The sequence below is a fragment of the Eupeodes corollae genome, chromosome 2 (assembly GCF_945859685.1).
Source record: "Eupeodes corollae chromosome 2, idEupCoro1.1, whole genome shotgun sequence".
Lineage (NCBI taxonomy): Eukaryota > Metazoa > Arthropoda > Insecta > Diptera > Syrphidae > Eupeodes > Eupeodes corollae.
Window position 1 is genome coordinate 102,240,320 of NC_079148.1, and position 13,611 is coordinate 102,253,930.

At 34.0% G+C, this 13,611-nt stretch overlaps 1 protein-coding gene across 1 annotated transcript in view; it reads right to left on the bottom strand.

The window, feature by feature from the left end:
• The window catches only part of LOC129946981 (serine-rich adhesin for platelets), a 437,327-nt gene that overhangs the window by 93,725 nt on the left and 329,991 nt on the right, over positions 1–13,611 (bottom strand). The window contains exon 3 of the mRNA XM_056057365.1: positions 1,983–2,068. Within this exon, the coding sequence (XP_055913340.1) occupies positions 1,983–2,054 (72 nt within the window). The 5' untranslated portion in view covers positions 2,055–2,068. The remainder of the gene's footprint in view (positions 1–1,982; positions 2,069–13,611) is intronic.

Sequence of the window (13,611 nt, forward strand, 5' to 3'; positions counted from 1 at the left end):
GCGAAACGGGAGACATCTAGCTAGGGACCGAGCTAGATGGAGAAGTTTGTTGGGTGAGGCCCTAGTTCATACAGGACTGTAGCGCCACCCTTAGTAAGTAAGTAATACTTGACACCACTTGCTTAATTCCTTGAAATAAATTGTGGTCAAAAAGCTCCAAGCTTTTAAATAGGGTTAACAACCTGATTATGACTTATTAGTTTGATTAAAACTAAAAATTAGGTAACTTATGCTCCTAAAAGTATGTACATACGTAAAACCCCAAATTTTGTACGCAAGAAGAGCCTTCAAATTTCAACCCAAACCAAAATTTGGAATCATCTATTGTGAGTTCTCTTGGAGCTGGTAAAATCTCAATACTTTGTGAAATTCTACTCAGTCTTTCATAACACAAAAACAGTGCAGTGTAATTCAATTTCGATTTATCCCCAGCGCGCAAAAGACCGGGCCTTGCCCGCGCAGTGCCATCATTCGAAACAGGACCAAAATACAAACAGAAAAAAAAAACAGTTTTGATTGATCGCCTTGCTTTCGCTGAACCGAAAGTGTATCGCCTTTCACTTTGAATATTCATATCAGATACGGTTGGCTGTGTCTCTCTTTGTATACAGCGAACTTCCAGAGAAAAGGTGGTAGTGAAATGGACCTAAAGGATGCAATGTCAAACTCTTCACATCTCTGTTTCTATATACTCAATCGATATTGGTTTCCAATTAAACGGATTTCTTTTGAGAGAATCCATCATCATAGATGGTGGCGAGATTTCATTGATCTGCCATTATACCCTTGGTGCCATTCCGTCAACTAAACTGCCATCCAGCCAAAACGGACCGGTCCATTGGGTTTGAGTTGCTTGAGTCAGATGGTCAATGGGTTCTTTTTTGGTCTCTAATTGGGTCAAAAATTACAATGTCAATGGTTCTCCCATTGAAGGATGCAAAAAAAAAAGGATTCATACAATTTTAAAAAATAAAGGGAATTCGGGAAGTAAACGTAATCCTTCTTTTCAGTTTAGTTTAACGACACAAAGAGGGCATCCGCAGAATCCTTGATGTGATTTTCTTTTTTTTAAATTTTAATCCTTGTCTTTTTTTATCTTCGCACTCCTTTCCTCGATTCGTGTGTCATTCAATTGCAATTTTCACACACCATCAAAAAAAAAAGGATCTGAAATTTGTGATGTCCCAGTATTTGACAAGAAGGCTTTTAATTTTAAATCAATTATGATTTTTTAAGACGTTTTGGGCTTCTTGTCATTTTCTTGCTTCCATATAACTTCATAATAATGATGGTAAGAAAGTAGATGATGGCTAATTGATGTTATTCATCGAAGGCTTAACTTTATCAAAATTATACCTACTCAGAGACTATTTACTCAACTCACATATCCAGGACGAACGACGAGAAAATGATATGCGGGAAGGATTTTGCCTCAATCTCAAGTCGATGTTGGTAGATATGTGTGTTTGTATGTTTGTATATATTTTGCATATACTTCGATTGAATAGAATTTAATGAGATTTACATGTCACACAATTTATATACTAGTATATACAACACACATCCATATGTGTATATCTCCATATAATAAAGTTTATTTATGTGTATACAAAATCTTATGCATGCACATATAGATATAGTCCTTCATATCCTTGGAGTGTGTAATTGGATTTGAAGGATTTTGTTATTATTAATACTACAAGTAGAAGAAGATAAGTTATATGTTTTGCGTTGGTATAAATATGTTATATACCCATACATATGTGTACCGTAGATATATGGAGAGAAGTTGAATAACTAAGTGAATGAATTAGAATCAAATTATTAAGAGAGAAATTATAAGAAGCTTAATTAATGATATGCAATAAGACGTTATAGGTATATGCACCACGTCGTCGGTATAGATATACGAGTAGGGCTATTATAAGGACAATTAATAAGAATTTATTATAAATAAATGTGAATATGAAAATAAATCTTACTTTATTGTTGATCGGCACATAATATGGATTCACATCAAAATTTGTGTCATAGTTTTGGCTAAGTGTTGCCATTAGAAGTTGTCATTCTGCAAAGAGAAAAAGAAAGACAGAAAATTTAGTAATTTATTTATTTATTTTAAGACATTATTGAATTTGTATTCTATTTAACTCTTAGATTAAGAAAACAATAAAAAAAAAGTGGCTGGGATGCGACCCACACTGATAACTTTCAATCCAGTCTATCGATTTGTCTTGCTTAAAAGGTTTGTAGGTTTTCGTTTTTGTTAAAAAAATGTCAATTAAATTATTCTAAAAAATTTAAAAATTAATAACAATTTTTTGCATATGATGAAATAGTTTAATTTCAATTTTAGTAGCATTTCTTAAAAAATTTAATTCTCATAGAAACAAATACAATTTTGATGAATGAAATTCATTTGAAGTCAATATCTTCTATTGTTCAAGTGATATTGGGAACCGAACATCATTTTTACCAAATCTTCGTACTGTTTTTTGTAGATTTTATTTTTTGATGAAAAAACGGACTGTTGGATTTTTATTTAAAAACTATTGAATATCGACAACAATATTTTCTATGAAATGAAATAAGATTGAAGACGATATTTTTAATTTTTGAAAAGCTATTTAAGTCAAAAAAAATGTCTACCAAGTTTTAGTTTTGTTTTTTTTGAGGTTTTAATTTTTTTAGCAAAAAAAACTTTCAATTGGATTTTTTAAAAAACTTGCTCGAATGTTCAAAACAATATTTCTCAAAAGATAAAATTAGATTCAAGCCAAAGTCTCAAAGTTTTGAAAAGATACATACATGCATTGGGAGGCAACAGTCAGTTTGAGAACTAGGGCCTTGTGACTGACAACTCTCAACCATTCCTGTGTGCGAGTACTGTTGTCAGGGATGGAGGGGACCTACATTTTTAAGCCGAAACCGAACGGCAAATTTGAGAAAGCACTTTTCATGACAAGCATTACTCCTGGACACTTTGTCAATTCCTCGCAAGAGATAGTACCCGTAAAAAAACTTTAGGTGGAATAGGCAGGGATCGAACCCAAGACCTCTCGCATGACAGTCCATCGCACTAACCATCATGCCACGGGTTTTTAAAAGATATTTAAAAAAAAACACATTTTACCAACTTTTGTTAAATTTTTTAGGTTTTTAATTGTTTCTACGAAAACCGTCAATTGGATTTTTGTTCAAAATTTAACTGAATATTGACAACAATATTTTGTGATAGATAAAGCAAATATTTCAAAGTCTTGAAAAGTTACTTGAGGCGAAAATCAATTTTTACCAACTTTTATTCATTTTTTAGGTTTTTGTTTAAAAAAACTGTCAATTCCATTTTGCTCAATATTTTTTCGACCGTTGAAAACAATATTTTTTATAAGATAAAATAAGTTTGAAGCCTCCATCTCAAGCTTTTAAAAAGATATTTGAATAGAAACTCAACTTTTAAAAGATTTGTATTTTTTTTTAGATTTGTATTTATATAAAAAAACTGGCAATTAGATTTTTAACTTCCCATAGGAAGTTATTGTAATGGGTCCGATTTGTCAAATTGAAAATTTTGAAATTTCACGACGTTTCAAGGTCCCTAGAGTCGAAATAAAAGATTTTTAGAAAGATGTCTGTGCGTGCGTGTGTACGTACGTTCGTACGTCCGTACGTTCGCGGCGTTTTTTTTCGTCCTCCATAGCTCAAGGACCAGAAGAGATATCAACTTCAAATAAATTTTGTTATACACATAATAAGGCAGAAAGATGCAGAAAGGGCTCTCAAGAAAATTGCATGGGTGGTTTTTTTACCATCGCAGTTTGAAAAAAAGGTGAAAATTTTGGTTAACCCTAAATATCTTACGAACTAAAAACGCTAGAGACTTGAATTCAATTTTATATAATATATTGTAACGTGATATCAAACAGGTATATTTTTTGAAGAAAAATCAATATAACGGTTTTTTTTATAAATCAATAAAACTGAAAAAAAATGTTCACCTCCAAAATTTTACGACTGAAATATGATTTCATCTCTAAAAAATTTTGTGCAACGAAGAATAATGTTTTTGACATCTGATAACATTTTGAGAATAATCTGATTAACAGTTTTTTTTATAAAAAAATAAAGATCTAAAAAAAAATTATAAAAGTTGGTAAAAATTTATTTTCGACTCAAATATCTCTTCAAAAATTTTAAATATTGGCTTCAAACTAATATTATCTTATAAGAAATATTGTTTTCAATATTTGGTAAATTTTTTAAAAAATTCGAATTGAAAGTTTTTGTACAAAAAATAAAACCAACAAAAAAAATACTAAAACTTGGTAAAAATTTACTTTCGGCTCAAATAGCTTTTCAAAAATTTAAAATATTGGCTTTAAACTTTTTTTATTTCACAGAAAATATTGTTTTTGATATTCAGTAATTTTTATGTAAGAATCCAACAGTCCGTTTTTTCATAAAAAATAAAATCTACAAAAAATAGTACGCAAATTTGGTAAAAATTGATACGAGTACATATAGATTATTTTTTAAACAAGACAAATCGACAGACGATATAGGAATTTATTAGTGTGGGTCGCATCCCAGCATCTTTTATTAAAAGTAACCCCCTCCCTTCACTGTGTATGAGCCCGAAAGATATCATTATTTTGACAAAATTTTAATTACATTCCCATCTTTTATCCAACATAATGTATTTGATACAAATATATAAGAAAAGAAACTGAGTACAAGTTAAAGATACGGGCAAGAAAAAGTATATGTATTTTCTAGTCGAATTACTTTTTCAACGTGCACCTATATATTGTAATACGTACAACCTCTATAACTACTGTTTACGTGTCACTTCATAACTAAAAGTCTGACTGTAAACAACACATGAATAGTAATTTCTTGTACCTGTTCGTATGCTTGTTTTTTTTAATTTTAACGAACAAAAATAAACTAAACGTAATAACTCCATATATGCCCTGAAAACTTGTAGGAAAGTAATATTGTGATTCGATTGTGGTAAATACCTCTACCTACCTATAACATCTTTTCATTTTCATCATAAACAGTAAATATGTCTTTATCTAGCTATCTGTATATAGCTAAGCACTCCAATGCACTATCCTTTATCCGTTTTAGACACCTACCGAACTAACAAACCAATAGGCGATTGCCTTACAATTTAAACATACATGTTCTGCCTCTTTCTTATCTTCAGATAATTTATTTTCCATCCTGGTTCCTCTGAAATGAAATTAAAAATCCATCCAAAGTAAAAAGCTTTGAACGAACTAGTTGAATACACAAACAATTGTTTTCGTTAAGTACAAGTATCTTTTGTTTCTGGGATGAGTTTTTCTAGGATGAGTTGTGTCTTGGGATGAAACTAGCTTACCGAAAAAATTGGTGTGTATTCGATAAGTTCATTCAAATACACAAACCATTTCCTTTAAATAATTTGTAGTATTTTATATTTTTATTATAGTAAAAAGTTAAGTTTTTTCAATAAATTATAAATTAATACAATTCGCATAGTCTGCAGAAAATTATCTTTGTTTTGACACCTCATTTGTAAAAATTAGTTTCGTATGAGAGCCGAAAAAGGGAGGCATGCTAACGAAATAATATATATGATGATGGCTAAATTTCTTTTCTCGAATCTCGACAACAAAATTTCCCTCCACTATTAGACATTGTCTCTATTTTTTTTCTTAAGTTGAATTTTTTAGTTAAAAAATGTAATTGTGTTGTTCTCGAAGGGTACGAGCGGTACCCTAATTTTGTTTTGATAATTCTTAGAACTAATGAATCGGTTTAATATTTGATGATCAAAAGTGTATATTTTTTTTTTGGATTTTTAAAAAAATATTGATTTGTTTTTCAATATCCAATATCTCGAAAGAGGGTCTAAATTTTTTTACAAAATTACAATCTTAAACGTATATGTATTTACAATCGAATCGCTCATTAAGTTCGGTGTAGAAGACTTCATTCGAGAATGGATTATTTCCATGCTCATTGAAAAGAAGATTCGAACCACTCTAGGCAATACAATCGCAACAAAGCACGTGAGTAGGGGAGCACCCCAGGGTGGTGTCCTTTCGCCTCTTCTATAGCTTCTGGTCATGGATACAATTCTCGTTAAATTTGAGAGATGTGGAGTGAAGGCGGTAGTCTATGCGGATGATTTGGTGCTATTGGTGTCAGGAAAGTACACCTCTGTGATTAGTGAATCACAGAGTCAGCTTTGAAGAAAGTTAGCAGCTGAGCCACGAGTTGTGAACTAGGAGTTAACCAAAGTAAAATTGAACTGTTGCTCTTTACCACCAAAACTAAAGTACCGCCCTTCACGCTACCACGACTCAACGGTCAAATCCTATCATTGTCTTCCAGTGCAAAATATTTGGGAGTTATACCCGACCCTAAACTAAAGTGGAAACTAAATATTGAAGTACGGGTTAAGAAGGCCTCTGTTGCCTTCTACGCCTGCAGCAAAACTTTCGGCAAAAAGTGGGGACTTCAGTCGAAGATGATTTTATGGACGTACACAGCCGTAGTACGCCCTATCTTAAAATATGGTTCGATTGTGTGGTGGCCTGCTCTTAGCAAAGCCTATAATATTGATAAGCTGAAGAAGGTTCAGAGAACAGCTTTCGTGGGCACCACAGGGGCCATGCGTACTTACCCAACGGACGCCTTAAACGTTATTTTGGATCTTCTACCAACCGACCTTTTTATTAAATACATAGTTTCTTGCAGCGCTATTAGGCTGAAGTAATCATATAGCTGGTTGTCAGAACCTTATGGTCACAGCAACACAACAAAATTGATTTCCTCAGATATTATCTCGATAGACACTGACTACTGCACTCCTACTTTGAGCCTTAGTAAGGGTTTTAAGGTTATTTTCCCATCCAAAGATTGTGATTATGACATCGTGTCGATAGGTTTCGACACAACCATCTTTACTAACGGCTCAAAGATGGAGTGCGGAGTTGGTTTTGGGATATTTTCTGAGTCCCTAAATGTAGCTTAATCCTTTTGGCTTTATGACTTTGGTATCGTTTTTCAGGCTGAACTGCTGGCAATAAGAGAGGCATGTAAGATACTTAAACAAAGCCCAAACCAAAACCGAAATGTGGCTATCTTCACAGACAGTCAGGCAGCTGTCAAAGACATAACTCGGCCACATCCTTATCTAAATTGGTCCAGCAATGTCGCGATGGGCTTGCGACCCGGATTTTAACCTCGATGTCAGCCTGATCTGGGTTCCGGGCCATAGTGGTATCATGGGAAATGAACGGGCTGACGAGCTATCCAGGCAAAGATCGGCCCTTTATAGCTCACTTGCGGAAATGGTTAACATTCCTCTTGGTGCTATGAATGGTAAAATCTTTGCTATCTACCAAACTGAATCAAACCGAAGGTGGAGCAATTTACCCAACTACATTATATCTAGGAAGATATGGCTCTTCTATGCAGGCCAAGGCAAGACATAGCCAGGATTGTTGCAGTTTGAACCGGACTTTGGCCTATAGGAGTTCATGCAGAGAACCTCGGTATCTCTTACAACACATTTTGCCGTAGTTATAGTGACCAAAGAGAAAGTGAAACGATAATCCATTTCCTCTGCAAATGTCCTGCTTTGGCAAACACTAGAATGAAATACTTTGGAAAAGAATTCTTTCACGAACTTGATGAGCTATCTGAGACAAAGATTGGAGACCTAATCTTCTTTCTCAATGCGACCACATACCTACGGGATGATGATTAACGGAAACTATGTATACATAAGTTAATTCAACTAAATCCAATCTTCTAAAATTTTCCATAAGCAATTGAAACCTTGAACTCTTTTCATAAGGAACCATTTCAGCTAGCACACATTTTACATTTACTGTAAGCTGAAACTTAAAATTTTGTAAACTCTTAAATTAGACATCTGAAATCTTAAAAAAAATATTAAAACTGGAAGTTTTTAATCGCTTTCGAACAAGATAAATAAAATTTCAAAACAAGTCTTACTGTTACACACTTTCTTTCAACTTAAGTTAACTTTGAAAACTAATTATTCCTATAAAGGATGAAACGATGATAAAAATAATCGAAAAAAGCACCAAGAATGTTTTCGAAATTTTTTTTTTATTTTTCCTGTAAGGTATCTAGCCATGTATTTCTTTTTGTTTTGTTTTTATAAAACTCGTATGAAGAATTCAAAACTGCAAACAGCTCAAGCTAAAGACGAAGCAAAAGCCCAACCAACCTCATTATGGGATCGCATGTCTGCAAAACTTTAATTGGATTAACTTAAACAAAAAACACCAAAGAACAAACCAAACCAAAGCAAACCAAAGAAAAAAAAAAACTAAGAAACAACAACGAAAGTTAAAAGAAGAACGGATACAGTTATATAGAGTTCCAGAAACACATAGAATAATGAGATAGGAACAAGGAAAAATCAAAGCAAACACAACAAAAAAAAAAGAAAACTATTATAACAAGCCTTTCGGCAAAGTGCCTATCAAATGTGATCCGACTTTTAGACAAGTTTAACCCTATATTTTTTCCACAGCCCGTAATAACAATCAGTTAGTTGCAGTCCTGTGTGAGGTTGTACTAGTTATAGCCATAGACAAACAAAACTTTCAGCTAATTAAAATATATTCCAGTTCCTGTAGGAACAAGGGCACAAGAAGAGAAAAACATGTTCAACTATCAACACTCATTTTTTCGAAGTCCTTGCGTTGGGCGCCATTCACAACATAGGAAGTAAAGAAAACAAAAAAAAAGTATGCAAAACCCATCTTCTCTCGCCTTTTTCGCTGAATTTGTCGACACAATTCTATAGATTCCATACGTCAGGATAATGGAAAAGCATTTAACAATGGACGCGCAGTACACAAAAAATAAGTTTAAACAAAAAATACAAGTGAAAACCCTCATAATGAACTCCGACATGCAATAATGTTATAAAAAGTTGCGATGATGAAATTTTGTTTCCTTTTTTTCCCTTCTTCCTCGATTCCGGAGATGTAAAGTGGGAGATGGTTTGGAATGAGAATTTTCTTTATAGTCTTCAATCCCCCAAATAGGATGGAATGGAAATTGGTTAAAAAACCACCATCTCTCACTACAGATATATTTTCGCTGGTAAAATAGTGAAAACTACGAGGAATGCGATGGTGGTGAAAGGGAATAAAATGTAACAATTAAAAAGAGGATGTGAGTTAACACAAACTTCTGGCAGGTGTAAAACATCAAAATTGCATGTTCGCCTTAAGGATAGAGTGTGTTTTTTTTTTTATTCTTTGGATGTGAACTAATTGGTGGAAATGGTTTTTTTGGGAGAAAACAATATTACATGACGTGCTATTAGATGGGGCAATTTGGGAGAGTGCGAATTTCAAAATAGAGGAAAACAAGTGTTCTATATTATAAAACGAACATTTCTATAGGGTTTTACATCTACAGAATACTGTTAAAAATGAGCTTCATATGAATGGAGGTAAATTTTGGGTTGTTTTTCTCGTTAATTTCAAAATAATATAAATGGCGCCCAACGTGAGGACTCAGTAGACTGACTTAGCAATTCTTATTTAACACTTGGGTATGCCGATTGATCTTTCTGTGGTGTCTTAAGTCAATAATTTTTTTTTATCGTATATCAACGAATTAGATGTTACAAATCAAACGTGTTTCTAAGAAAAAAAAAACTATATAAAACTTTGACTCTTTTAAACATGGATAATTTCCTTACATAAAATCTTTGTATTTCAAGATATGTATGTTTATTTTTATATATTTCATTGCTATCTAAGGAAACAAAATGGCATCATTAACGGATTAACATCATTAAAATTTGATTCACGTTTGTTTTTTCTTTTCTTATATTTTGTTTTGTTTTGTTTTTGTGTTTCAATATTGTTTCTTTTTTCTCTAGGATATTTTACTTCCTGCTGATAAGTTTTTTTTAGGTGGTCCTTGGGGACTTCCGAATAGCAATTAAGATTCACGAAGATGATTTGGGACTAAATATCGGATGTCCAGAATATAAAATTACTTCGAAAAGAAAAACGTATACAAAAGTAAAGCAGATAATAGGCTTAGTATTTAAATGTGTTTACTTAAATTAATAGGTTTAGGTTTTTTTTTTCTCCGTCGTCATACTTGGAAAAGTGATTGAATGGTATTTTTGTGTTACTTGTTTGTACGCTGGAAATATTATGGGCTATCCATTTTGAAAGTGTACACATACATCGATATAAAGTCCAACTCACACATCAACTGAAGCCATCTACGACAATTTACAACATCGTAGATACGTTGAATAGTACCCGTGACATGATGGTTAGTGCGTTGGACTGTCATGCAAGGGGTCTTTTGTTCAATCCCTGCCTGTGCCACCTTAATTTAAAAAAAAAAATAATTTTCGCGGGTACTGCCTCCTGCAAGGAATTGACAAATCCTTCAAGAGTAATTCTTGTCATGAAAAAGTGCTTTCTCAAACTATCCGTTCGGATTCGGCCTAAAATTGTAGGTCCCTTCCATTCCTGACAACAGTACTCGCACACAGGAATGGTTGAGAGTTGTTAGTCACTAGGGCCTGGTTCACAACGGACTGTTGCGCCACCCCATTTGATTTGATTTGAGATACGTTGAATGTGTGCTTGAACATCAGACGGTGGACGGTGCATCTTCACCGACGCACGGTGCTTCGTCTCACTGGGTGGGTATGTTAATAAACAAAATTCTATCATTTGGGGTTCTGAGAATCCTGAAGTAATTGAAGAGTGGCCATTTTTTGGCCATCCACAAAGAGTCACTGTTTCGTTCGCTCTTTGGTGCGGAGATGTGATTGGACCCTACTTCTTCGAAAACGACGATGGAACGACTGTCACCGTCACGAATTTTTTTTACAACTATTGATGAATACGACTTGGAGAATATGTTGTGCCACATGCCACACAACTTGAACGAATATGGCTTTATTGACGAATCTTCCTCACCGTCTAATTACCGACCGATTGCACTTACGAACCTTCTTTCCAAGTTCTTAGAAACGCTGATCAATTATCCGCTCAAGAAATATCTCGACGATCCAGAATAGATCCACTGGTGATCTCATGGTTCATCTCACCCAACAGTGGAGCAAATCTTTACATCGTTGTGGAGAAAGTAAGATTATTGCACTTGATACTTCAAAAGCATTTGATAGGGTTTGGCATTAGGCTCTCTTTTCGAAAATGCGTGCTTTCGGTTTTCATGAATCCCTGCTTCATTGGATTAGTAATTACCTTTCATTGGGTTGGATGGATTCAAGTCTGAAAAACCATAAAATAAATGCTGGTGTGCCCCAGGGCTCTGTTCTATCTCCAACACTATTTCTCATTTTTATTAATGATCTTCTCTCTGCAACTTCTAATCCAATACATTGTTTCACTGACCATAGTACGCTAAGCATTTCATATTCGTTTTCAGATTCACATCCTCCTTCTTCGGATGTGGAACTGCATAGACAAAATATGATAAGACCATTAAATTCCGACCTAAGCAGCATTTTACCATGGGAAATAAGAAACCGCGAGAAATTAAATGCTTTGAAAACCCAATGGTACCTTGTATCGTTAAAGTGATAAAAATGCCGTCAGATGGTTAGGTTTTCTTAAGGCTATGCAAGAAGTTTTTCTCCCTCTCTGATCTGGCTGTTATCTACAACACTTATTTACGTCCAAAGCTTGAGTAAAACTACCCTATCTGGGCTGGTCTTCCTGCAACTTACTTAAGCCTCTTGGACAGTATTGAATGAAGGGCATTTAGATTGATTGGTGATATTACCATCATAAGATCATTTACGTCGCTTGAACATCGTTGAAATGGTATTCCTCCTCTTAAGAAACTGTAATACTCGGGCTTCTAGGAATGCTTATCAATATACCCTCTAGCCCAGCTTCGGTCGTCTCGTTAAGTCAAGAGACAGAGATTTGTTCTTTAGTCGTACTACGCGAATGTGGACGTGAATGTGTCAACTTTGACACCGGTAGATTTTTTTGTGGGGCTACCCGATAGGCAAATGCAAATAAACCTATAACTCTTGAGCACTTAGAAACCGATATATGTCAGGCTACGTTTGAAATACCTCCTAATAAATATGTGTCAAAAAACTGTCAAAAATTATCTCAAAAGAATCGATCTTGGAACAATTCGCGTTTTAGTCATTTAAAGGATGAAGTGTTTCCCACATTATGCCAACGTTCAAACTTTATAATAAAAATCACAAAATGGATAACCCTGTATTTTTAAAAAAATTAAATTTCTGTTTGAGAGCAGTATTTCATTTTATTTTTATAAACAGCTAAGCCTTATTTATGCACCAGTCATGTGAACTTCAAAGCTTATGTTAATTTTAGACACACTTCATTTGCTAACCATAAACAAAATAATCTATAGGACCTATAAACTGAGATATGTCAGACATCAGTAAACAAATAAGCCTACTGTCTGTTAAACCCCTTCTCGTTGAAATTAAACATTTCTCAACAAAAGTTTTCTTTCCGCCTCCAAATTACTTCCTATCACACTAAGTAAACTTTCAACAACAATTCCTATTTCTCAAATGAATTGTTAACGCAAGTAACTAAACTGAAAAAAGAAAACTTTCAACAAAACAAGCCAATCAAAACAATTGTCCTTCACAGCTGCAAGATGAAGCAATTCTTCTAATCATGTAGTTGATGGTCGTCCGTCTATCTATTTTTTATACTTCGAGTATAGTTCACCTAAAAATAGTTTTTCTGTTTTTATTCGCTTTGGACCTTTGACCATACCAAAAACTACTTGACCGACCACTTTAAAAAGTTTCATCTTCAAATTTGTTACTAGACTATGTACCTTTGGTTTACTTTATTTTTTTTTACTGCAATATGTGAAAAAAACCACCCACCCACCATACGGAACTATCTCATGTCGTGTCTTTACCCTGGTTTACCTTCGATCTAAATGCACCTCTCTTCTTCATGTTTTATAATGAAATCTAGGAAGTGTCACACAATCCAAAACTTCTCATTCTTTTTTCTTTCTTGTTCATGTTCAACTTGTCGTTTTTTTTTCTTCTCTATTTTTGCTAAAGTATAAAACTTCTTTCAACAAACAATACCACAAGATGTGCAGAGTAGGTATCCTTATTTCTTACCTTTCGAAACAAAAAAAAATCACAAACTGTCCACACTTAAGATTCTGACAATGTACCAAATGCTCAAGCCAAAGGACAAACTTTTTCCTTCTGATGTACAAAAACAACACTATACAAGGATACACAAACAACCGAAAAGGTCCTTAAGTAGAATTCGAACAAGAACAACTCAACTATCGACCTGATGGTTACTGGCGTGTTTTCTTCTACTGCTGCTGCTACTGTTAGGGCTGCTGTGTTCAAGTCCTTGTGCATCGTCTTCTTTAATGAACAATCAAAGTGCTCCAAGTCCGATATCCGAATAGAACAGAGCAGAACACCGAACCCCTCAAGGGACCACTACAACATCAATAAACCATGACCGACCAATGTTAATGATTCAACCGATAGCATTGCAGGTCTCTCTTGCTCTCTGTCTCGGTCTCTGC